General features: G+C 47.5%; 3 protein-coding genes across 6 annotated transcripts; 2 read left to right on the top strand and 1 right to left on the bottom strand.

The window, feature by feature from the left end:
• Positions 1-299: 299 nt before the first annotated feature.
• On the top strand, positions 300-6,840 carry C9H9orf78 (chromosome 9 C9orf78 homolog). 2 transcript variants are annotated; one of them, XM_075716695.1, is made up of 9 exons: positions 300-408; positions 1,806-1,865; positions 2,523-2,574; positions 2,790-2,860; positions 3,097-3,174; positions 3,613-3,810; positions 4,291-4,427; positions 5,192-5,290; positions 5,851-6,840. In XM_075716695.1, the coding sequence occupies exons 1-9, from the start codon at positions 326-328 to the stop codon at positions 5,940-5,942; spliced, it is 870 nt and encodes a 289-aa protein (XP_075572810.1). In that variant the 5' UTR covers positions 300-325; the 3' UTR covers positions 5,943-6,840. The 2 variants fall into 2 exon arrangements, with proteins under 2 accessions (XP_075572810.1, XP_075572811.1); XM_075716696.1 differs by lacking the exon at positions 300-408 and adding an exon at positions 749-777.
• A 457-nt stretch (positions 6,841-7,297) lies between these two features.
• LOC104025457 (torsin-1A) lies at positions 7,298-16,476 on the top strand. Of its 3 annotated transcripts, XR_012831281.1 has the most exons (7): positions 7,313-7,532; positions 7,866-8,131; positions 9,909-10,084; positions 10,176-10,303; positions 11,279-11,727; positions 13,691-13,857; positions 16,050-16,476. XR_012831281.1 is itself a non-coding variant. In XM_075716074.1 (5 exons), the coding sequence occupies exons 1-5, from the start codon at positions 7,313-7,315 to the stop codon at positions 11,527-11,529; spliced, it is 1,041 nt and encodes a 346-aa protein (XP_075572189.1). In that variant the 5' UTR covers positions 7,298-7,312; the 3' UTR covers positions 11,530-13,023. The 3 variants fall into 3 exon arrangements, 1 of the variants encoding a protein (XP_075572189.1); XR_012831282.1 differs by lacking the exon at positions 13,691-13,857; XM_075716074.1 differs by lacking the exons at positions 13,691-13,857; positions 16,050-16,476 and having other exon boundaries at positions 7,298-7,532; positions 11,279-13,023.
• Positions 16,477-16,562: 86 nt separating this feature from the next.
• On the bottom strand, positions 16,563-21,051 carry LOC104024347 (torsin-1B). Its single transcript, XM_075716075.1, has 5 exons — positions 20,871-21,051; positions 20,203-20,468; positions 18,678-18,853; positions 16,990-17,117; positions 16,563-16,887 (listed from the first exon to the last, which is right to left on the bottom strand). The coding sequence occupies exons 1-5, from the start codon at positions 21,049-21,051 to the stop codon at positions 16,610-16,612; spliced, it is 1,029 nt and encodes a 342-aa protein (XP_075572190.1). The 3' UTR covers positions 16,563-16,609.
• Positions 21,052-22,433: the final 1,382 nt, after the last annotated feature.

Here is a 22,433-nt window from a genome sequence, read left to right as displayed (position 1 = left end):
CGCCGCAGGGCTGGCGGGAGGCAGGCAGCTTCGAAAATAAACCCCGGGGTGCATGCGGGGGTGGGATGAGCGGCGGAGGAGGGCACGGAGGGGGTCTCAGCCCAAACGGCGGAGCGAGGGCGGGAGGAGGCGCCGCTTGCCAGGACAGGCGGGAGCGGGGCCCGCGGCTCCTTGCCCGGCCGCGGTGCTGGCGGAAGGGCGGCACCGCCCGGCTTCGTCGCGGGGCTGTGGCGTCATCGCGGCGCGACGCGCCCGGCGCGGAGTTGGGGTGTGTGCCGGGGGGAGCGCGGTGTGGCGGCCGTTCCGCGGCGCAGCAGCCGGCGCCATGCCGGCCCAGAAGTCGTTCCGCCGGCGGAGGGAGGACTCCGAGGAGGAGGAGGAGGACGAGCAGGTCGCTGAGGAGGTCAGGTGGGTCGGGAGCCGGCAGCGAGCGCGGCTGCGCCCGGCTGGGCCCAGCGGTCCCGAGGCGTACGGGCGCGCCCGGCCCTGCGGCGGTCGGGGACGGGACCCCGGGGCTGCGCTTGCCCAGCGGTGCTGTGTCCGGGTGCGTCACGCCATCCCGTCGTGCCGTCATATCGTCACGTACCGCTGCCGGCGTTGCGTCACATCACGGCCTCGTCGCGTCACACCGTTATATCGTCAACGCCGCCGCGTTGCTGGGTTACGTCGTCTCCCATTGTGACGTCCCGCTGTCATACCCTGCACCTCCGCGTCGCGTCCGGCCGCAGCCGCCAGAGCGGAGCCTTCGGCCGCGGCGATGGGGGGCTCGCCAGCCGGGTACGGGGCCGGGCGGGCGGCGGGGAGGTTGGCTCGGCCCGGCGGGGGTAGCGGGGCTGTCCCAGCCCGCCGGCAGCCGCGGCCGCCCTGGGGAGGGGGAGGTCGGGTCCGGGGAGGCTTCTCGCCTCCCTTCCTCCGGGCTGCGGCGGCGGGGCGGCCCGCGGAGCCGGGCTGCGGACGGCCGGGGGGCAGCGAGAGCAGCGCTGGGGCTCGGCGGAGCCAGGCAGCTCCTCGCTGCGCGGCACCTGCCCTCTGGCCGGCCTTGCGGTTTCTGACATTTACTTCTCTTCCACTCCTGCCTTTTGGGAATTGGCACTGGCAGAGGGCCCGTTTTGTCTCCAGGTCCTCGCGTTCTAAGCAAGATCTTTCTTGTTATTGTGTCTCTGAAAAGTGTTTTGCGACGTGTAGTTCATGGCAGATATTGAAAGATGTGCGTAATTAGGACAAGTCCAAATACCTGAAGAAATTCAGAACGCGTGTCAGTCTAGAGATAGACTTGATATTCAAATTTACCATAAACTTTCTTCTGAGTCACTCGTGCGCTGATGCATCTTGACAACCGTTCACTTGAGAGCTGCTGCTAATTTTGCTGTAAATTGAGTGCTTCGTTAGTTCCCCCTTCTGAGAAGCGACTGTATTATTTTATTCGCTAGTGTCAATGTGTCAATTGTTGAAGGAGTAAAGGTGCCCCGCATTAATGCATCTAACTTAGTGACCCTCTGTTTTACTTTGTGGAGAATATTGTCTGGAGATCTTAATGGACTAAAACCAGTGATCCTTGAAGACATGTTGAAGGAACATGTCTAGCAGATGCCATGTGGGTTTTTTTCTCATTGCTTAAATAAATGGAATTGCTTAAATAAAGTAAAATAGAAAATATCTATCTCATCTGTGACCAGAAAAGTGGACGCTGCTATGCAGAAGTTTAGGGCAAAGTCTGTCTAGAAGATTCAGTGTTAACTGCAGAAAATTAAATTAATTAACTAAAACCAAAGCATCGAGTATTAAGTCAAACGTTTTTTCTTCAGGTTAAAAGTTGAGGAAGCCAAAGAAGTTCAGAGCCTCAGAAAGCGACCCAATGGGGTGAGGTAAGGGATGTAGCACCAAGGGCGTGAAGTTGTGTTTTCTCCGGCAGTGTAATGTAACAGTAAATTTCTCTCTTGTCACGTGCCTCCTTTCGGTAGAAACCATTACATGTCGGATAGTGCCAAAACTGTGTCCTTGATAGAGGAGTTTCTACGTTAAAGCCTGAGGATGGAAAAGAGGGGGAGTTTGGTACAGGTGCACAGTGTCAGTTTACAGTGTGCAAAGTCTGTTCTGTATCCCAGCCATGAAGAAAAAGATTAAGATTGGGATTTACCGTGAAATGTATTTTCAACAAATTCCTTTTGTACTGCACACATGGTTTGAATCAGATACTTTCACACCTCCTCCATCCTAATTCCCCTCTCATCTAGTGCCATTGATTAGCTGATGAGCTAGTTGAAATGTGCACCAGCAGTGAATTTTGTTCCTTATTTTGGTGACTCACTGTAAGGCACTAAAATCTGCCTTGACTTCTCATCTCCCCAAAACAGTAAGAGTTCCTCTATCCATGTGGAGAGACTAGGAAGATTGACAGTTTGGTGTTAATGCAGTGTGTGAGACCATCTGCCAGATTTAGAGAGGGATAAAGAAATGCAGTATTGTTGGTAATATGTTTCCTTCCACTGAATTTTATTTACTTTCTTTATCTGCTTGACTAGCGCTGTAGCTCTGCTTGTGGGAGAGAAGTTGCAAGAAGAAGCAACGCTTGTGGTAAGTGCTAGACACTTTTCATCACCTTGGCTCTAAGATGTAGTGATGTGAAAACCTCAGTGTGGTCCAGCCGATCACTGCAGGAGTCTGGCCTGGGGTAGGACTGATGTCATAGCTCAATACTTAAATGTTTTCTGTGGTTTTATCCAGATTTCGAAGACTAGCATTAAACTAGAGAGAAGCTTCAGGGTTTCTCATTATTTCTTATTTCACAGGATGACCCATTTAAGATAAAATCTGGGGGAATGGTGGACATGAAGAAGCTGAAAGAAAGAGGCAAGGACAGGTGGGTGCATATGAGCTCTGAAGATCTCTCCCTGGACTAATATTATATGAGAGCTAGTAATGAAGTAACCAGATGTTGTGTTGCTTTGAAGAGTTTAACATAATGCAGTTTGGCCAGTTACTGTTATCCTAACTTGTCAAATTAGTTTAAAAAAACCCAACCAACCAACAAAAAAAAAAAAAAAAAACCAAACCAAAAGAAACCCCAAATCTGTAAACATTGTGGTTTCCATTTAGGATTAATGAAGAGGAAGATCTAAACTTGGGAACTTCCTTCTCAGCTGAAACCAACAGGCGGGATGAAGATGCTGACATGTAAGTTGTGTTGCGTTTTGTCTGGGTTGTTGAATTCGGGGTTTGGTGGCCCCTCACAATTTTTTTTTCTGTCTTGGATGGTGAGTAGTCCCAGAACATCTTCCCAGTTCTCACTGAAACTTTCACTTGCTCTTTCACCTTCTGGCTGCCAGACTTTAGAATGCTTTTTCATGGACAAAGATGGGAGGTGCCAGCCAGCTAGCTTGGCATTAAATACCAGTGGGAGCCTTCCCTGCTGGTTGTGGAAGAGCTTGGAGGATCCGATCATTTCTTGGATAATTGCTTCTTGCAGTTGATGTTAGCTGAGTTCTTTTGGAGAGATTATTCATTCCTCTCTCCCAGCTATCGGGACGGTGATGCAGCTGTGCTCAGCAGTGCTGGGACAGCGTACAGAAAACATAATTAAATACTGTGTGTCCCTTGTGTGCTGCTGTTTAGGATGAAGTACATTGAGACTGAGCTGAAGAAGAGAAAGGGAATTGTGGAGAACGAGGAGCAGAAGGTGAAGCTTAAGAATGCCGAGGACTCTCTGTACGAGCTGCCAGAGAACATCCGTGTTTCCTCTGCCAAAAAGACTGAGGAGATGCTGTCCAACCAGATGCTGAGCGGCATTCCTGAAGTGGACCTGGGAATTGAGTATGTGGTTCACAGTTCTGTTGGTTATGGCCTGAATTGCCAGGATGAGCAACTGTTGATTGGCAGAGCAGTGGTGTGGCTGGATTATACAGCCCCAGTTTGGCTCTGTGATGCAACTGAGCCTTGTTCTAGATTAGCGTGGTGTCTATCTAGCACAGCATGTTCTACACAGTGATACGGCTCCGATGCAGCTCCATCGTATGACTTCTGGGAAAAGGCTCTTAATTTTTGTGACCTGAATCTAGCAGCTTTCTGGAGGATCAGTTTATGCCCTGCACTAAAAGAGGATGCACTAAAGATGCAAGCTTCCCTTTTGCCTTTGAAACAAAGCATCTGTTCCTATAGCACTGCCTCCTCTCTCAAAAAACACATCAAATACCATAGCTTTGCTATTACTGTCCCCAAAGCCCATCCACTTAGCACTTCTATGCCTACTACCCTTTTTAAATATGAATATTTTTTTCTTTGTTTTTCTTCTAGCGCAAAAATAAAAAACATCATCTCAACTGAAGAGGCCAAGGCCAAGCTGCTGGCGGAGCAGCAGAACAAAAAGAAAGATAGCGAAACTTCCTTTGTTCCCACCAACATGGCTGTTAACTATGTCCAGCACAACAGATGTAAGTCTCACGTAGCTCTCCTGACCCAGGTGTGACCCTCTCCTCTGCTGAAGAAAAGCAGTCAGTTGGGACAGAGTCTGATGCAGGAGAAATTAGTTCATGTATCAGCACAAGTAGCTGTCTGATTCCTTTTTCTGGGATGCTTATACAGACCTCATCTGGCTTGATCTTTTTCTTCCATCCGTCAGCAAGCAGAGGGATGTATTACTCATGGCTTGACTTTTCTGCTCTTGGACTCCCAGCTGACACTGCCTCATAAATTTCAAGACTTTTTCTTTAAGTTATGTCTTGAGCATGTGCTTGGAAATGCCTGCCTTGTCTGTGATTATAAATGATCCTTTATAATTGACAGAATCCATTTTGCAGGCTGCCAAAGCAGACAGGTGGTCAAGCAAACATAGACCTTACTAGACAGGAGGTGGGAATTAATTTCCGGGAGAGCCTCTCATACCGCAGCCATCTGGAGGAAAGGCAGCCTTCTGCTGTGTCTAATCATGCTTACAGGGGTGATTTGGAGTCAGATTTGTGTGTTCTGAAGGAAATGAAGAGTCTTTGGGCCACTTCTGATGAAATAGTGCTACTGAAATTTGCTGTCTCCCATCTTGCGTGTATTGATGATCCATAGAAACCAATTACAAGAATGCTTTTCTGGGGTTCTGTTGTTTCTGCTAAAGATCAGTTATAACAAATGCCATAGAAATAATGTCCATCCGAATAACACTGCTCCAGATGACACTCCTTATCTGATGTTTTCCTTCTTTCAGTTTATCATGAGGAGCTAAATGCACCAGTGCGAAGGAACAAAGAAGAGCCAAAGCCCCGTCCACTGAGGGTGGGGGATACAGAGAGGCCAGAACCTGAGCGTAAGTTCCTAATCTGAACTGTCATAAGGAGAGACACTGAAACTCTTCAGGGGTCTTGGACAGAGAAATCATCTAGCTCTTCTTACATCCTCTTCTGCGGGAGCCCTGCGATAGTGGGGAAAAGGAGCGATCTAAGTCCACGAGAGGCTATTGCACTTGATGTACCCCTACTATATCACGCACGAAGCATTCTGGATGGAGGATGTCTTTAGAGATGCCCAAGGGTGGAGTACCAAAGGTCACAACTGAAACGTGTTGCTAAAGCTGGCTGACAAGGGTTTGATGAAAGCTGGAATAGCAAGGGGTGCAAGGTTGGGGAGCATTGACAGCTAAAGCAATAATCTTTCACGTAGCAAGGGGCTGTGTAAGGGAAGTGGTGGAGTTAAGGAAATGTCTCCGGTGAAAAGACAGGAAAATAATATTCCCTTCTCTTTCTTTTGAAGGATCTCCTCCAAATCGCAAACGTCCAGCCAATGAAAAAGCAACAGATGATTATCACTATGAGAAATTCAAGAGGATGAAAGGACAGGAAATAATATTTCCTTCTCTTTCTTTTGAAGGGTCTCCTCCAAACCGCAAACGTCCACTCAATGAAAAAGCAACAGATGATTATCACTATGAGAAATTCAAGAAGATGAATAGGCGATACTGATGAACGTGGACCGAAGCCTTTGCAGTTCTTATTTTCCACTAATAAAAGATTTTGTGTCAATGACCTGAAACAGAGTTGGGGAGAGTCACTGCCTTAACATGCTGGTGTTACCTACAAAGCTTTTCTTGTGATCTTGTAGTGAATCAGTTTGCAGGTGATTGTGAACTCTTTGGTCGGTAAAATCTTGTATATAGTTTATTTTTGGTTATAAAACTTCTTTTATAAGAACATGAGCTTTCATGGTTGGCATTTTTTAGTGAGAAAACAAACTTGCTTTTACAGATTCTTTCACCCTCTTAAAAAATACCAAAAAAAAAGAGATCCTTTAAAAGCAGCAGTGCTGTTTGCCTTGTAAATATAAAGGGAAGGTTTAAAGCTGGTTTGCTTGAATGTAACTTTGTAAGAGACTTCTCGTTTGTTCCCAAGGGCCTTTGCTGTGCAGTGTGTGTAAGGCTGAGGTGCTGCAGCAGTGTGTTTAGTGCTGCTGCTCCTCAGCCTGGCTTGCAAGTGCTCCGGGAGAAACCGCTGCGTTGGCTGTGCCTGGCGCTGCCTCGCTGGGTCTGTTGTCAGCACAAGCAACGACAGCAGACACGCAGCGCCGGGGATTTTAATATCGCGTGCCGTGTCGTTTTGTATCTTTTTCCCACTGTAGACTTACTTCTGTAGCAGTTCACTGCATTTTATTTTAGCTGCAAAGAAGAAAACTGGATCAGGTTGTAACTGTTGGATTGGAGGAAAATCTCATTTTCAGCTCTTAGGACTGGGTCAACATGGCAGCTGGTGAAGAAGCCGGAGGCCCTGCAGCTGGTGTCAGCCACGTCTTCCCAGGAGAGGTGATGTGTGGGAGCTTTGAGCTAAGATTTGGAATTTGAAAATAATAAAAGTGTTTTTAAGTGATCGTAAATGACGTTTTTCTTTCTGGGATACACCCCAATGGTTTCCGGGTGCTGGTGGTAACGATAGCCAGCAGCTGTGCAGATGTCTGTGTCCTGGCAGGAGTGGAAACTCCAGGGAGGGGTGGGGGATAGGCCCAGATTTTACTTTTTTCCCAGAAAAGGGGAAAAGCCTCTGGGCCAGGTAAATGTGCGAGTTTGTCTCCGAGCCTGTGACCCCATACAGGTCTGGGGTGGCATCTCCCTTGAACACCTGCGAACACAGCACTGCTACTCTTAACATGCGAGCGCAGTACTTGATCAAGTGCACCACACGAGGCCGCCATTTAGCTATTGCGGGCGCCCATCCAACATGGCGGCCGCCCTCAGCGCCAACCCCGCCTCTGCCCTCACCCAAGATGGCGGCGGCGGCGGAAGTGGCGTTACGGGGCGGGGCCGGCGGCGGAGCGGCGGGCCGGCGGCAGGGCCGGGTGGGCAATGAAGCTGCGGCGGGGCCCGCTGCGGGTGGCCTTGGGGCTGGCGCTGCTGCCGCTGCTGCCGGTCCTCAGGCCAGCGAGCGCCGTAGAGCCCATCAGCCTGGGGCTGGCGATCGCGGGCGCCGCCGCCTCGGCCCTTACCGGCTTCATCTCCTACCCGCGCCTCTACTGCTACTTCAGGGAGTGCTGTCTCCGGCGGCACGACCAGCGCGTCGCCGCCGGTGCGGGGCCGGGGCGGGCTGGGGGGGTGCTGGGGGCCGGGGCGCGCTGAGGGGATATTGCAGGGGTGGCAGGAGGGCGCTGGGGGGTGCAGAGGCCTCGGGAGCGGGGCAGGGCCCGTGGGGCCTCCCCGTGGGGCCTCCCCGTGGGGCCTCCCCGTGGGGCCTCCCCGGGCCGTAGGGCTGCTCCAGCTCGGCCGGCCCTTTGCCCGCGGCCTGGGCCTGGCAGCCTTCCCGCCGGGGTGGGTGCTGGACCCTCCTGGAAGGAGGCAGAAGCCGGCAGGACCCCGTGCCCGTCTCCCTCCTCGCTGTTGACAGTGTGGTCTCTTTGTCTAGGTCTGCAGGAGAACCTGGACAGGAAGCTGTTCGGGCAGCACCTGGTGAACAAGGTGGTTGTAAAGGCTGTGAAGGGCTTCTTGAACAACACCAAGACCAAAAAACCTCTTGCCCTTTCCTTGCACGGATGGACTGGAACAGGCAAAAACTTTGTCAGTAAGATAGTCGCCGAAAGCATTTATAAAAGAGGTCTGCAGAGTAAATATGTCCATCAGTTCGTGGCAACTTTGCACTTTCCTCACGCTCACAGCATCAATCTCTACAAGGTAGGAGTCTGTGGTGGAACCCGTGGCGGTGGGGCACAGCTATGTTGCAGTGACTGCTGTATTGAATTATAAATGTTATGGCATGATCGGTACTAGAATCTCTGGGTGTTACTTTATGCAGTAAAATGTAGCCTGTGCCAGTTTTGGAATCTTCTGTATGGAGCGGGGTAAATCCTAACATCCATCAGGACTGGTTTTCCCGTGAATGTAAAGTTTTTTGCATGTGTTTTGAGCCTCTCTTTAGGGCAGAATGATATGGTTATTTTCGTTCTACGCTTTGCTTAGAGATGTGACTGATTTAAGGATAAGTGTGATTCAGCAGGTTTCTGTAGTTAGGTGATACGCTGGTGGGCACTGCAAAAAAACTAATCGTTCATGACTGTGAGGAACCACCCAGTGACCTCCAAGTCTGTCAGGTACCATGGTAAGCTGAAGCTTGCTCTCCAAGGCATGGATGTATTTTCAATTTTACTGCACACTGAACAGGTTATTTAGTTTTTCTATGTATCCATTTCCGAGTTGTAAAACAAAATCACAAAATATTGTGTTGTCAGAAAGGTACAGATAAATGTATTTGGAATTGTTCTGCCAGTTTGCTAAGCGTCAGCACAGTTCTGTAGGCAGGTGGATATCATGTGGAGCGGTAGTTCAGACGCGTGTTTTCTGGTTTGTGGGGTTTTTTTTTTTCTAACTAACTTTGTTAACAGCAGAGTTTGAATGAGTACCACTGTCTTTTGTAGTACTGAATGTTTATATTTGGTTTGTATACATTAAAAATGGGAATGGGATGGTCTACAAACCTGACTTCTAAATGGAGGAAATATCTGTTTCTTCTTTTACAGCTTACTTTTTCTTTTCTTGCAACTGAGCTGTTTTAAAATAAAATGGGTCCTTTTCTGCTTTTGTTTCAAGGTGAATACGCTTGGGAAACTTGCTGCGTAAGGCAGCAGGAGGAACTATTGCTTCTTTTCCACAAATACGCCCAATGCCACCTTCCTGTGCTGCCCCTGCAGTTCAGGGACTGAGTAAACAGTGAATATAAAAAAATGATGAATCATTGCAAATGGTCAGAACAGTTACTTCTCATTTATCTGCCAGCAGATCAACCCTTTTTTTCCCCCAATTACTTCATTATTGATCTTAAATGTAACACTTAAGTGAGAGAAAAATGCAACACGTGAGAGAATCTTTAAATACAATAAAGCGTTAGCCCTTCTGAGCAATATTGTGTTTTAAGAAGGGCTTGTAATTGTTTTCATTTAACTTCTGAATGATTAAAACACAGGCTGAGAATTGAATTCTGTTTCTACTTCTGCCAGTGACTGCAGGTGCAATTTCTCACTGGTGCTGCTCAGGTAGCAAATTTAATACCGCTGGTAGCTTTGACACCTAAGGATGTTTAGACTAAAGTGCTGTCAAAAGTAATCATCTTACTTGTCAGGGCTTTGCTTTGTGTTGCTGTTCCTTGGTGGGTACCCATCATTTGTCCTACTGCGCACTTTCATTTTTGCTATGTTTACAGGAATATCTTTCTCACGAGAAGATTTCTTCCTTGTCCCATCCTGTCTCTTGGTGTCTGAAAATTTTTCAGAACCAGAATGAGATTTTGTTAAAGTTTTATTTACAGCTTTTAACTGTGTTTTAGTCAAGAAGCCAAAGCTATTAAAATGACACAACTGAAATGACTCTTTCAGGGCAAAGGTCAATAAGCAGAAGTGCTATTTTCTGTCTTATCAACACAAACTCTTTCAGCATCTTTTCTTTTTATGCCACTCAGGACCAGTTGCAGTCGTGGATTCGGGGAAATGTGAGCATCTGTCCCAGATCACTCTTCATATTTGACGAAATGGATAAAATGCATGCAGGACTCATTGACTCCATCAAGCCATTCCTGGACTACTACGAGCTTCTGGATGGGGTGTCTTACCGACAAGCCATCTTCATATTCCTTAGGTAAGAAGTGGCTTCTCAGGTTTGCTGTTCTGTACACTCAATGCCTTTTAAAACTACTTCCAGCTACACTCTTTGTTTTCTCTTTACTTAGCAATGCAGGAGCTGAAACGATAACAGAGGTGGCACTAGATTTCTGGAGAAACGGGAGGACAAGGGAAGATATACAGCTCACAGATATACAAAATGCACTGTCTGTGTCTGTCTTCAATAACAAAAATAGTGAGTGAAACTGTGATTGCTTTTGAAGTGGTAAAAGTTCCACAAAATGGATGGGCTGCATTTAGCTGCATTTTTACAGCTATAGTTTCTATTTGATGTGGCCTCTAGTTTTTAGCTAGCAAGGAGCCACGAGGCAGTTTTGGGGCCTACAGTTGGCTCTTGAGATGAAATGAAGGTTAAGGAGCTCTGTGTGCACCTTAGCTACCACTATGTTTGCTGTCTGTTGGATGCTTATGTTGGGGGAAGTCTACTCTGTGCATTTATTGACATACTAATGGGCTAAAGGGAAAGGAAACAGAAATCCTGACAGTAAGGCTAGGTATTGCAGTAGCTGAAGAATCTTTAACCAATAAAATGTTTTATTATGGGGAAACCACTTCATTGGCCCCCCAACCCACTTAGCCTGTCTTGCTCAGTCTGTTAAAACCCTTCAGGCAGCTGTTTAGGAGCAACCAGCTGACGTGCCAGCCCTGCTGTGGGCAGTCCAGTGCTTCCTGGGTTTCCTTGCACAAGACTTCTGGTGAAAAGGGGTTTTAACGTAATTATGCTCTAAAATTAGCATTGGAAACAGACTTATGGTACTTTTTAAAAAGGTTGGATGCAAGCTCCAAAAAAAGGAGCAAGAAAGCTGGTCTAGGAGAGCTGGTAAGAGAGAGAAAATCTGTTCTTCTCTAGGTCAGAGCGGGGAAGGTATGAAACTAGCACCTGGGGAGCAAGGCTTAAATTAATTCAGTCAGAATTCATTCCTTCAGCTCCAATGGACCACATCTTATGTGTCTGTCCAAAACTTTATGCAAAGTACCATGAGAAGGGGCTTGTATTTGGAATTACTTGTGTATTATAGGACCCTAAAAAAACAGGTGAATTCTTACTGGTATGTAGCAGAGGTCTATGATATGCCTCTTGCTCCCATTCAACCCATGGTAGTGTTTATCTAGACAAGCAGTAACAAACGCCTTCTCTTTCCCTTTGTAGGTGGATTTTGGCACAGCACCTTGATTGATAGAAATCTCATTGACTACTTTGTTCCCTTCCTGCCTCTGGAATACAAACATGTGAAAATGTGCGTCAGGGTTGAGATTGAATCACGTGGCTATGCTGTGGATGAAGACATTTTAACCAGAATAGCTGACGAGATGACCTACTTCCCCAGAGAGGAGAGAATTTATTCAGATAAAGGGTGTAAAACTGTGGATGCAAAGCTGGATTATTACTATGACTTCTAATGCTTTATTGCTACAACCTGGAAAGAAGCAAATTTAAATTAATCACAACATGAAGAACCTGCGACATTTCATTTTTAAGCACTTTTTAAAGAAAGGAACATTATCTTTTAACTGGTGTGTAACTAAGTGGCGGTGCCTCTGCATTTTTATTCTGCCACTAGTCACGGCTCCCAAGTACTTCACCCTTGTGTTGTCAAGGTAAGAACAAACTGTGTTGTGAATGAGGGGGTCTGTGTCTGACAGTGCCAAAGACTCCTCTCGGATCGTGTGTCGATTGTCAGAACCATTTGGCAGACTGTTGGCATGTATAGAAGGACTGAGACTATGACCTAATTTTAATTGGATTTTGGTTTGATGTGGATGATCTCTAGACAACATTGAGAATTTTATCAAAGTTCCTGTATCTGTGAAAGCCTTCATTGGACTTATGTGGGAATATTCCTATAACTGCATTAAAAGTAGGATATGTGTCTTTTCTCCTGGAACAGCTTGGCTCCAGTAAAGATAAGGGGGGATTCTATAATTAAAAAAATCCAGAGTCTTCTATCCAACATCACGCAGTACCATTGTCTTTCTCAAAACAGTGGTATAACTTGGTCTCCTGCATGTCAAATCAAGAATATGAAACTCTTTGGTGTGAATAGTGTTCAGAGGGTGGACTTAGTATTACAAGGAAGTGAGTTAAAATCCTTGACTGCCACATTAGTGTAGTTGGTTCCTATTTTTTTATGTATAAAGTTGCCTACAGCATGCTCTCCCAGGAGTGATCTCAGGAGGGAGAAAAGGGTACTTTCTGACTGGTGAGTCAGCTTCATGGAAAGGATGTAACTTAATGGGAAACATGTACAGGTTAAATTTTACACCAAGGAAATAGAAAAGAGGTTTCTCCTCTTCACCTACACGTAGAATTCAGGGGCCAACTTGCGGGGTTTTCCCTTTTTCATCTTGCAATACTGTATGCCTTTGAGGCAGGGATGAAGAGAGATCCAAAAGCATTTGAAAAAAAAAAAAAAAAAGTGAAATGTGTCAACTGAAGTTACTGCGAAGAGCGTTAAGACTTGTTTCTGAATGTCAGCACTGCAGAGGCTTTTTTTCGCTCCAGTTTCTATTAAAAATAAACTTTTCTCATCGGAAATGTATTTTCTTAGTTACCTTCTGGTGTTCTTTGCATTAAGTGACTTGATGTTAATTTTGCACAAACTTACTACGTGTTGAGGAAGAGCATACTGTGTTTCTGGCTGAAGTGTTCAGCTGTGCTTGAATACAGGTATCTCCCTTCTTGAGTTCAAAGGGACTAGATACGAGGAGGAGATGTGACTCTTTGCTACCTGGTGAAAGGGAAACAAATGAAGTTTTGAGTGGAAACTATACTTCTAGACCATCGGTACTAATTACACTCACACATTTTTTGTAGAGGCAGCCTTTCTAGATATATATGTGCTCAACAGTATCATAAGGATGAACTTGTCTTCTAGAGACTAGTTAAAACCCTGCTTCCTGTCTCCTCCTCCCACTGTGGTACCACTGACTGAACACCCTGCAGGCTCTGATTGGAGCCACCCACGTTTTCAGTGGCAGCATCTTGACGTTTGCTCTACAAGGGGAAAAAATGGGCCTGTAAGACTTCAGCTGTCCAGTTCTGGAGTTGTGTAATATACAAGTTATCAGTCCCAGTATTTTTCAGCAAATGAGTGCTTTGAATGTGGGTATTTATCTGTTTCTTTGACCTCCTGGTGATAGCAAATGGCTGGCTAATGGGGAAAAAACAGATGTGAAAATGGTAAAACTTTTACTACCATCTGATACCTTCTCATCAAAAGAAACAGTTCAACCAAGCAGTACTGTGGCTCTTCCACCATTAATACACCCTTAGTTCTGCTTTGTGTGCCATTGCAGCATCAACACTAGCATTTGACGTACGTTGGTAGCAAGCATGTCATTATATCATGGCCCTAGATGGCTTAGGGTGGATAGAAGCTTCTTTGAGGGGATGTAGAAATGATGGTCAAAGGGTGGAGACTGCCTCTGTTTAATGTCTCCTGTTCTTGGAAACAACAGACCTGGCTAGGGGCATCTCTTCATCTGGGTGAGAGAAATGTGTGTGCCTGAAATCACTGCCAGATTTGATCCTTCTGATCCTATCGTTATTCCTCCCCTCTAGACTGCATGGTTTCAAAGCTGAGATCCTCACTCTGCCTTTCTTGCTGTGACTGGGCAACTTTGGCCATTATTCTTAATAGGCCACTTGAAACTGGATCAGACGACTTAAAGGAAAATGTCAAATTGGGGGAAAGGTCTCATTCCCCAGAGAAACAGTCCATTGGCCAGGTGAGAATAGCTGAGCAGTGGCTGAGACTGAATTTTGTTTGTTCTTACCAAAGTCCAGTACAAGCAACTGCTACTTTAATTCAACCTCCTTCTGCAGGGAATGTTCCAAGATTTCATACTGTGCTCATAAAATTAGAGGCTATGGTTAAAATACAGCGATGTATTAAGTGCTGCTTTTGATGGAAAGAGGCAGCCTGCCCCTAGAGATCCATCTGCCTGACACCCTGGGCCAAACAGCCGCGCTGTCGTGTGTACAGAGCGGCGTGGGCATATAGTGCAAAGTCCTGATGAACAAGACAGCTTATGCTTCCCATATATGCTCCGTAATGAGTTTCCTTGTGCATCGTTAGAGCACAACACGTGGTTCACAGCAGTGTGAACAACTGACTGTTCAGTGAGGTGGGAGATGTTGCCAACAGCTGTACCTCACTTGAATTAGGCTGTTATTTACGCACTGGCTTTTTTTGCAGTACTAGAGAGGCTGCAGAGGCTCTGGCCACGGAGATACAATTAAAGCCCATCATGCGTTTGCCAGCTAGAAGAGAGGTGAAGAGCTGCCTTGAGTGACAGCATTCCAGATACAGCACAGAGAGGAGGAATAGTTAAACAAGCTACCTGAGGCTTATTTGTCCTGCAGTGCCTGGCAGTATGGTAGGAGATATCTGTTAATAACTATGAGGCAGAGACTTTAAGGCTTTTCCAGAGGTGTTTGTTTCTACTCAGCTGTATTTAATTGCTGAATGCCTTACTGTGCTGTTGGATGACTCAATGTGTTTTAATATCAACACACTACTTAATCTGCTTATCTATTGTTATAAACAAATTTTCAAGAATAAAGGAAGCTGAATAGAAAGCTGCAGTGCAGCTGGTTGAGAACTGCATAAACTAGTACTTTCCTATAGCTGAAAATTATTAAACCAAGAGCAAAAAGTGACTTGAGATTTATTCAACTACAGTATAGTAGTAAGATTTAGTGTTTTGAAATTGCACAAGTATTTTGTATTTGGAGTAACTGAAACTGGATGCACTATTTAAACCTATGAATAAGCCAGTTAAAAGGCAAAACATTATACATGAAAAGCAACAGTCCAATGTCCCAAGGTTAATGGCTAGCCAGCATTTGGCTCTGGAGATTACATCAGCATGAACAGTTTGCCAACATTTGACAAATTCCACATGGGGTTGTAAAAGGCAATTGACACTTTTAATTTAGAGCTTAACATCAATGCTAAGCTCTCTGTTGTAATTTGAATTAACATAATAGTGTTGAGACCTGTAAGTTTTGCATCATATCTTCAAGCAAGTTTAAGTACAAGTGAGGGAGTAGATGCTGCAGCACAAAAATAGCCCAATCCCACATACCAGTTTAAAAAACACGCTACAATCAATCAAGTGACAGGCACTTCCATCTTGCACTACAGTAGCTGAGCCACAAGTGGTGGATGATGAAAGAGTTAAAGCTTGCAACAGAGTTTTAAAGCCAGCCTTACCAAGTGGGTGAAGGTTAAATCATCTTTCCCAGCTTCCTAACTCATCACTCACCCTTGCACAAACATTCTTTAATGTTAAAAGCTACTATAAAACACACTTATCTAGTGAGGTACACGGTTGTTGTCAAGTGCTCCCATTTCCCATACTCCCTTCTCTGTGGCTCTCTAGGAAGAAGAGAGTTGCTTACCCTTCAGTATAAAAATACACTATTAAAAATAACTTTGCCATAAAGTGTCTTCCAAGCAAGCTGAGCGTAGCATTACCTTCTCCTAGGCTGCTGGGTGCAGCTGGGAGGGACTACTAAAGATCCTGCAGACTTCAGGCCCAGGAACCCACATGCAGATTAACCTGACAAGCTGTAACAGTCAAATCCTCATGAGAGATTTTTCTGATTAGGAACAGGAGACTGCCCTAGTATGTAGTAACAGTCAGATCCCTCAGATGGGTCCGTCTGCTTAAGAACACCTGGAGTTACCACACAAATTCACTTAGTCCCCTTAGTTAGAAGAATACAAAGTTTCTTTTACAATTTCTTTTCCCCCAGAGAAGCAGAGGGGCAAGCAGTTACTCCCCGCCCCCTACTATTTAGTAACAGATTTCCCCGAGCTCATCATGACTTTCCATGTTACTGTAGCAGGAGATGTGATAGGATGCCACAGCTCAGACATAAACTATAACCATGCCCTTCTGTCCCTGAATAGCTAACGCTCATCTGTAGAAGCCACAACAGCATCGATCTGCTGTGAAGGACAGGAAGCCTTCCACCGTACCATCGTCTTACTGCAATGCATCAAGGTATTCACCCTTGCAGACAGTATCATAGTCCTGAACGCACCACACATCCCTGCATTTCATGAGCCCATGAACAAGACCATGTACAAGGAAGGGAATATGACTGCCTGGAAGAATTCCTCTGTTCTCCTTTGCTCTAGTCTAGTTTTTGTAGAAAAAGGAATTAAATACTTAAAAATCCCAGCGCTTGGAAGAATAAAGCAGGAGAGGCTGTATCCGGTGCTATATATGTGTCACGCTCAGAAATTCTCTACAGGTTAAAAGAAAAATAAAGGGGGCACCATTCAAATACCAGCCAGTTCAGAGATGAACAGCGGGATGTAAAGTTTAAAAAAAAAAAAAAAAAGTTAAAAAGCCTACACAGTATTTTCAGTATTTTCACCATACTCCCTGCAACAGTAAAAAAGCTTAAGTGCAAATACACAGATTTCCAAAAGCTCTGAAAGTGCTTTGGAGACCTGATGGGTAATCAGCCCTTGGCTTTCATATGTCTCATTGCAATGTCTTCGTGAATATCCAGCTTGGCCTGTACAGTCTTGCAGCCTTTATCAGAGTAGATTTTCTGCTCCTTTGGGAAGAATGTCATCTCATCAGCCACTGCTTGAACAACCTTCTCATTGACAGCATAGCCACGGGCTATCATTTCAGCCCTGACGCACATCTGCACGTGCTTGTGCTCCAGGGGCAGGAAGGGGACAAAGTAGTCGATGAGGTTCCTGGCGATGAGGCTGCTGTGCCACAGTCCACCTGGAGGAGTTGAGGGAAAGGGAAAAGCAGGGCACGGTCAAGAGATGAACCCTGTGTTATGAAGTAAAAGGAATTTCCCATTTTCTGAGGAAAGTGACTTACTATTCTTGTTATTGAAGGCTCCTACAGATAGCATGGGCTCCAGGTCTTTCAGCTGAATCTCTTCCCTGCGCTTTCCGCTTGTCCAGAAGTCAAGCGCTGCTTTATTAATTAAGTCACCACCTGCATTGCTATTCATAAAAGAAAAAATGTACAGTGGTGAATACAGACACAACTGAACCAGAATTTCTTTTTTAGCCGGTTACGCGTATTGCTAATCTTCTTTGTCAGACAAATCACTGTCCTGGTTTTGGCTGGGACAGAGTTCATTTTCTTCCTAGTAGCTGGCATAGTGCTGTGTTTTGGATTTAGTATGAGAATAATGCTGATAACACACTGCTGTTTTGGTTGTTGCTAAGTACTGCTTATGCTAGTCAAGGACTTTTCAGCTTCCTGTGCTCTGCCAGGTGCACAAGAAGCTGGGAGGGGGTACAGCCAGGCCAGCTGACCCAAACTGGCCAAAGGGCCATTCCATACCATATGGTATCATGCTCAGTATAGAAACTGGGGGGCTAGGGGACAGAGAACCACTGCTCAGGAACTGGCTGGGTATCGGCCAGCGGGTGGTGAGCAATTGCATCATGCATCACTTATTTTGTATATTGTTATTTTCCCTTCCTTTTCTGTCCTATTAAACTGTCTTTATCTCAACCCATGAATTTTACTTTTTTTTTTTCCCCGATTGTCTCCCCCATCCCACTCTGGGGAGGGGAGAGTGAGCGAATGGCTGCATGGTGTTTAGCTGCCTGCCAGGTTAAACCACAACAATCACCAAACCAGAAACCTGTAAGCCAAAATTTAGGGAAAGTGTCCAGTTCTTTAAATAGCCATCAGTGTGTGGTGAGTTGACCCCGGCCAGCAGCCAAGCACCTTCACAGCCACTTGCTTACTCTCTCCCGCCTCAGCAGGATGGAAGGAGAAAATAGGAAGAACAAAAGTGAGAAGACTTGCGGGTCAAGATAAAGACATTTAATAGGTAATGAAAAGAGGAGGAAAAAAAAACCCAAGGAAGGCTAAGGAAATCACTCACAACGCCCCCAGTCAGACCAATGCCCAGGCAGTCTCTGAAGAACCGTCACCTCGGAAGCTGAACACCCCCCCTTCTTTCTCTACCCCCAGTTTTTGTTGCTGAGCATGACATTACATGGTACTGAATATTCCCCTGGCCAGTTCAGGTCATCTGTCCCAGCTGTGTCCCCTCCCACCCCCTTGCCCACCCCAGCCTACTCGCTGGGGGCAGTGTGGGAAAAGGAGAAAGCCTTGAGGCTTTGCAAGCGCCACCCAGAAACAGCCAAAACACTGGTGTGTTATCAACACTGTTTTAGCCACAAATCCAAAACACAGCACCAAAACAGCTGCTGTGAAGACAGTTAAGTCCATCCCAGCCAGACCCAGTACACGGTGCACCCATCCCAGAGAACTTCCCCCAAATGTGAACTCTCATACGACCTGTGCTTTGGGCCAGGCTCGTGAGCTCAGCACGCTGCGGTGGTCTGCTGCACAGCATCAGACCTGCTCTGCTACAGCCACAGGCCACGCAAGAGCTCACAGTGCTCCCCTGTCTTTACAGAGAGGGTCTTCGCTCCAGAGCTTTTGCTGTTCTTTGAGTGAGGTCCTGTAGGAACATCATTATCATCATAAACACAGATTTATCTCAGTATCTCAAAATGACTGAAGTATGTGCTACAAACCTGAGGAAGATGAAGATGGCTTTTGTGTAGGACACCCCATCAACCTGCTCGTAATAGTCTAAGAACGGCTTGATGGCATCAATGAGACCCGGGTGCATTTTATCCATCTCATCAAAAATGAAGACAGCGCGGGGACAGGCACTAACATTGCCCCGAATCCAGTTCTGCAGTTGTTCCTGGAACAAGAGGTTGAAAACCACCAAAAAAACTAGGTCTCTTGGGGATGTACTGCAAAATATTTGTATGTGACAGTCTCCAGGGACACCCTTTCAAATGTCAGCATCACACACTCACTGGTTATACTTTTTCCTGAAGACAGGACCATAAACACTGTGACTGATCCCTTACAATGTAACACTGAATTTAAATGTGAATTCTTTTCCTGCTCGCAGATGAGAGACTTTGTCATTCTTTCTGCTGGGTGTATGGATAAGGCATGAAAACCAGGCTGAGATGGGAAGTCTTGGAGAAGAGAAAGCTTCTTTTTGTTTGTTTAAAAAAAAAAAAAAAAATCAGTGTTTCCTCTTTCATACAGAAACCACATCTATCAGAACATCAGTTTTGGGTGCCTTCAAACATTAAAACATGAATATCAGAATTCTGCAATGTCAAGGAATGAAGTCTCTTGAAAAATCTCTCATGCAGGCTACATTTTCTCATTGTATAGTCCACGGTGGGTTGACCTGGCCAGCAGCCAAGGACCCCAGCATGATGGGGGAGAGAGGACAAAGAATAAAAGTGAGAAAATTAATAGATATTAATTATTAATAGATATTAATAGATAATAAGGTCAAGATCAAGACAGTTTGATAGGTGATGGAAAGAGGGAAAAAAAATAAGCAAAGGGAATCACTCATACCCCTGACACATGCAGGCCACCACCCAGCCAGCGTTAGAGCAACACCCACCTTGGAAGCCCACACCCCCACTTTTTCCTTCTTCTACCCCAGTTTTTATTGCTAAGCATAACACCATATGGTACGGAATATCCCAGCTGTCCTGGCTGTGTCTCCTCCCAATCTCTTGCCCACCCCAGCCCGCTCGCTATGAGTGGGGGGAAAAAAGCAAGTTTTGAGGCTGTGCAAGCACCGTTCAGGAGCAGCCAAAACACTGGTGCATTATCAACACCGATTTAGCCACAAATGCAAAACATCTACACTGATTTAGCCACAAATGCAAAACACGGCACCACAGGCGCTGCCACAGAGAAAGTTACCTCCATCCCAGCCAACCAGTAAGCGCGGTTTTAATGACGGAATTCCTTCTTAATGGCAAGCACCGCAGGAATCGGCAGATGGCATCAGTGAGAGGACAGCACAAGGAAATTACTCTCACTTTCAATTTCCTAGCATTTTGGTGCCTTTCAGAACACATTTCCTCCTCCATCTCTCCTGAGCACCAACTTTGGAAACACCCAGCTGTACCTGTCAGGTATCTGGGGGACTTGTGCACCACACACAGCCAAACCCCCACACTAGCGGGTTTAGGGAGCTGGGGTAACCGAGTACCTTGTGTCCCTCCTCACCTTGTAGACACTGACTTGGTCGTTGTAGGGGAAGTGCAGGGTGGCCAGGAAGAGATGGACAAACTTGCTGCGCAGGCCAGCGGGGTGGACGTGCTCCGCCAGGATCTGGCTGAGGAAGTTCTTGCCGGTGCCGGCCCAGCCATGGAGCGAGAGCGTCAACGGCTTCTTGGGGCTGGGGTTGTTGCTGAAGCCCATCACCGCCTTCAGCACCACGTCCTTGGCCAGGTGCTGCCCGAAGAGCTTGGCGTCCAGCTGCACCTTCAGCTCTGCGGGGAGAGGGAGAGCTCTCACAGGGCCACCAAGGGGTGCGGGTCACCGGCCACGCACCAGGCCAGCTTGGCAGGGTCACCAATGGGTGCCACACACTGGATGAGCTCAGCATGGCCACCCATGGGTGCCGGTCACCAGCCACACACCGGGCGAGCTTGGCAGGGTCACCAATGGGTGCCACACACTGGGTGAGCTCAGCATGGCCACCCATGGGTGCCGGTCACCGGCCACACACCGGGCGAGCTCAGTGCGGCCACTGCCAGGCACGGGGCTCGGCTCGGCACGGCCAGCGCCAGGCACAGCGGGAGCTGCCCCGGGCAGTGACCGGTTACCGGCCGAGCCCCGGGGCAGGGTTGGGGAGCCCAGCGCGGCCCGGCACCCGCCCGCGCCCGCCGTACCGGTAGCGTTCAGGGGTTTCTCGGCGCTGGGGCAGCACTCCACGTAGCTGCAGTAGAAGCTGGGGTAGGACAGGTAGCCGGTGAGGGCCGAGGCGACGCCGATGGCCAGGCCCACGCTGAGCGGCTCCAGCGCCGCCAGCCCCGGCAGCAGCAGCCAGAGCAGCCCGGCCGCCCGCAGCATGGTGGCTCCGCGCCCGGACCCGCTGCCGCCCGCCGCCGGCTGCCGGTGGCCAAAGCCCCGCCCCGCCCCGCCCCGCCCGTAGCCACCGCCCCCCCCGTAGCCGCCGCCGCCATCTTTGTGAAGGGCACGGACGGTATTCGCTGCCCTGCCTGATGATGTCAGCGGGCCGTGACGTCCCGGTGGGAGGGGATGACGCTTGGGGCGCTGCGTGACGGCATTAGCAGCCTCGGGGAGAGAGGTGGAGAGGCGCAGGGGAGGCTCGGGGCGTCCTCGCCGCCTCCATCGCCTCGGGGCGAGCTGGGCGCCCTCGCTTCCCTCAGAGCGACCCAGGCCCCATCTTCTGCCGCCGTCCCTCCCCTGCGCCGCGCGGGGTTTTCCTGCGGCGCAGCAGCGCGGATCATAGGATCGTAGAATCATAGAATCGTTTAGGTTGGAAAAGACCTTTAAGATCATCCAGTCCAACCATTAGCCTAACACTACCAAGTCCACCACTAAACCAGTTAAGGGTAGAGTAGCAATTTCATGTTTCCTGGCTTGGTGGCTGGATTATTTTTAATGAAAGTAAAAACTAGGAATCATTAAGGTTGGAAAGGATCTCGAAGATCAAATGCTGCTTCCCATCCCATGCCGCAACCGTGAGCCTCCTCTCCCTCTTTCCCCACCGGCGGCGGGGGCTGACATGCCAGCACCATGGTCAGGAGGACACCATCAAGCATGGGTGGTTGCATTGGACCAAGCAAACCGCGGAGGAGCTGCCCGCAGCCTGCAGGAGAAATGGTGTGGGGACACGGTGTGGCGATAAGGAGGGCTTTTCTGCGTCCTTTCCATTTACCGATCGGCAAGCACAGGCGCACGGCATTCCCCAACACAGTTTGGCCAGGATGGGGTAACCGCAGTGCTGTGCGGATGGGCTGCTGAACCAGGACACTGCTGGACAATCTGGAAAATTCAGTCTCCTCCTTTGTCCATGCTGTAAAGCAGGAACAGTGGTGCTGATCTCCTGTGTGATTTCTGTCAGATACGCAGGTGACAGCCAGTATGAAACAGACTGATTCTGAGAATGTTATTTATTAATAGATTTTATTAATTAGGGCAACGCTAGGACTTAAGGTGCAAACAGTCTTGCCACAAAAGTGGGAGATCTCGCTCTTCAAAATACTCATTTGGGAGTGTTTCTGTGGCAAGGAGAGCAAACCTCATCACCTATGTATGTCCCTCTTCTGCTTACTCTGTACCACAATTGTTGCCATGTCCTGTGTGTTTATTCAAGAGCTCTACAAAAGGTGCCTCTGGTAGGGGACAGCCTGAATCCCATCAAGGAAGAGTGTGTAGATTGAGCTGCAGGGAGAGGAAAGGCAGTTGTTGGTTCTTCCATCTGCTGT

Source organism: Pelecanus crispus, chromosome 9, assembly GCF_030463565.1.
Source record: "Pelecanus crispus isolate bPelCri1 chromosome 9, bPelCri1.pri, whole genome shotgun sequence".
In the NCBI taxonomy this organism is placed as follows: Eukaryota; Metazoa; Chordata; class Aves; order Pelecaniformes; family Pelecanidae; genus Pelecanus; species Pelecanus crispus.
Note: the sequence above shows the minus strand (reverse complement) of the source record. Positions and strands in the feature narration are given on the sequence as shown.

What these genes read in the sequence shown, in the direction of transcription:
- LOC104024347 (XM_075716075.1), bottom strand. Translation starts at nt 21,051, where the DNA reads ATGCTGCGGGCGGCCGGGCTGCTCTGGCTGCTGCTGCCGGGGCTGGCG. An exon ending in GCCATCTTCATCTTCCTCAG is followed by an intron (nt 17,118 to 18,677) that starts GTTTGTAGCACA and finishes TTTTATGAATAG; the next exon opens with CAATGCAGGTGGTGACTTAA. An exon ending in AGCCTTCAATAACAAGAATA is followed by an intron (nt 16,888 to 16,989) that starts GTAAGTCACTTT and finishes CAACTCCTCCAG; the next exon opens with GTGGACTGTGGCACAGCAGC.
- LOC104025457 (XM_075716074.1), top strand. Translation starts at nt 7,313, where the DNA reads ATGAAGCTGCGGCGGGGCCCGCTGCGGGTGGCCTTGGGGCTGGCGCTG. An exon ending in ACAGCATCAATCTCTACAAG is followed by an intron (nt 8,132 to 9,908) that starts GTAGGAGTCTGT and finishes TATGCCACTCAG; the next exon opens with GACCAGTTGCAGTCGTGGAT. An exon ending in TGTCTTCAATAACAAAAATA is followed by an intron (nt 10,304 to 11,278) that starts GTGAGTGAAACT and finishes TTCCCTTTGTAG; the next exon opens with GTGGATTTTGGCACAGCACC.
- C9H9orf78 (XM_075716695.1), top strand. Translation starts at nt 326, where the DNA reads ATGCCGGCCCAGAAGTCGTTCCGCCGGCGGAGGGAGGACTCCGAGGAG. An exon ending in AAGCGACCCAATGGGGTGAG is followed by an intron (nt 1,866 to 2,522) that starts GTAAGGGATGTA and finishes CTGCTTGACTAG; the next exon opens with CGCTGTAGCTCTGCTTGTGG. An exon ending in CGGGATGAAGATGCTGACAT is followed by an intron (nt 3,175 to 3,612) that starts GTAAGTTGTGTT and finishes GCTGCTGTTTAG; the next exon opens with GATGAAGTACATTGAGACTG.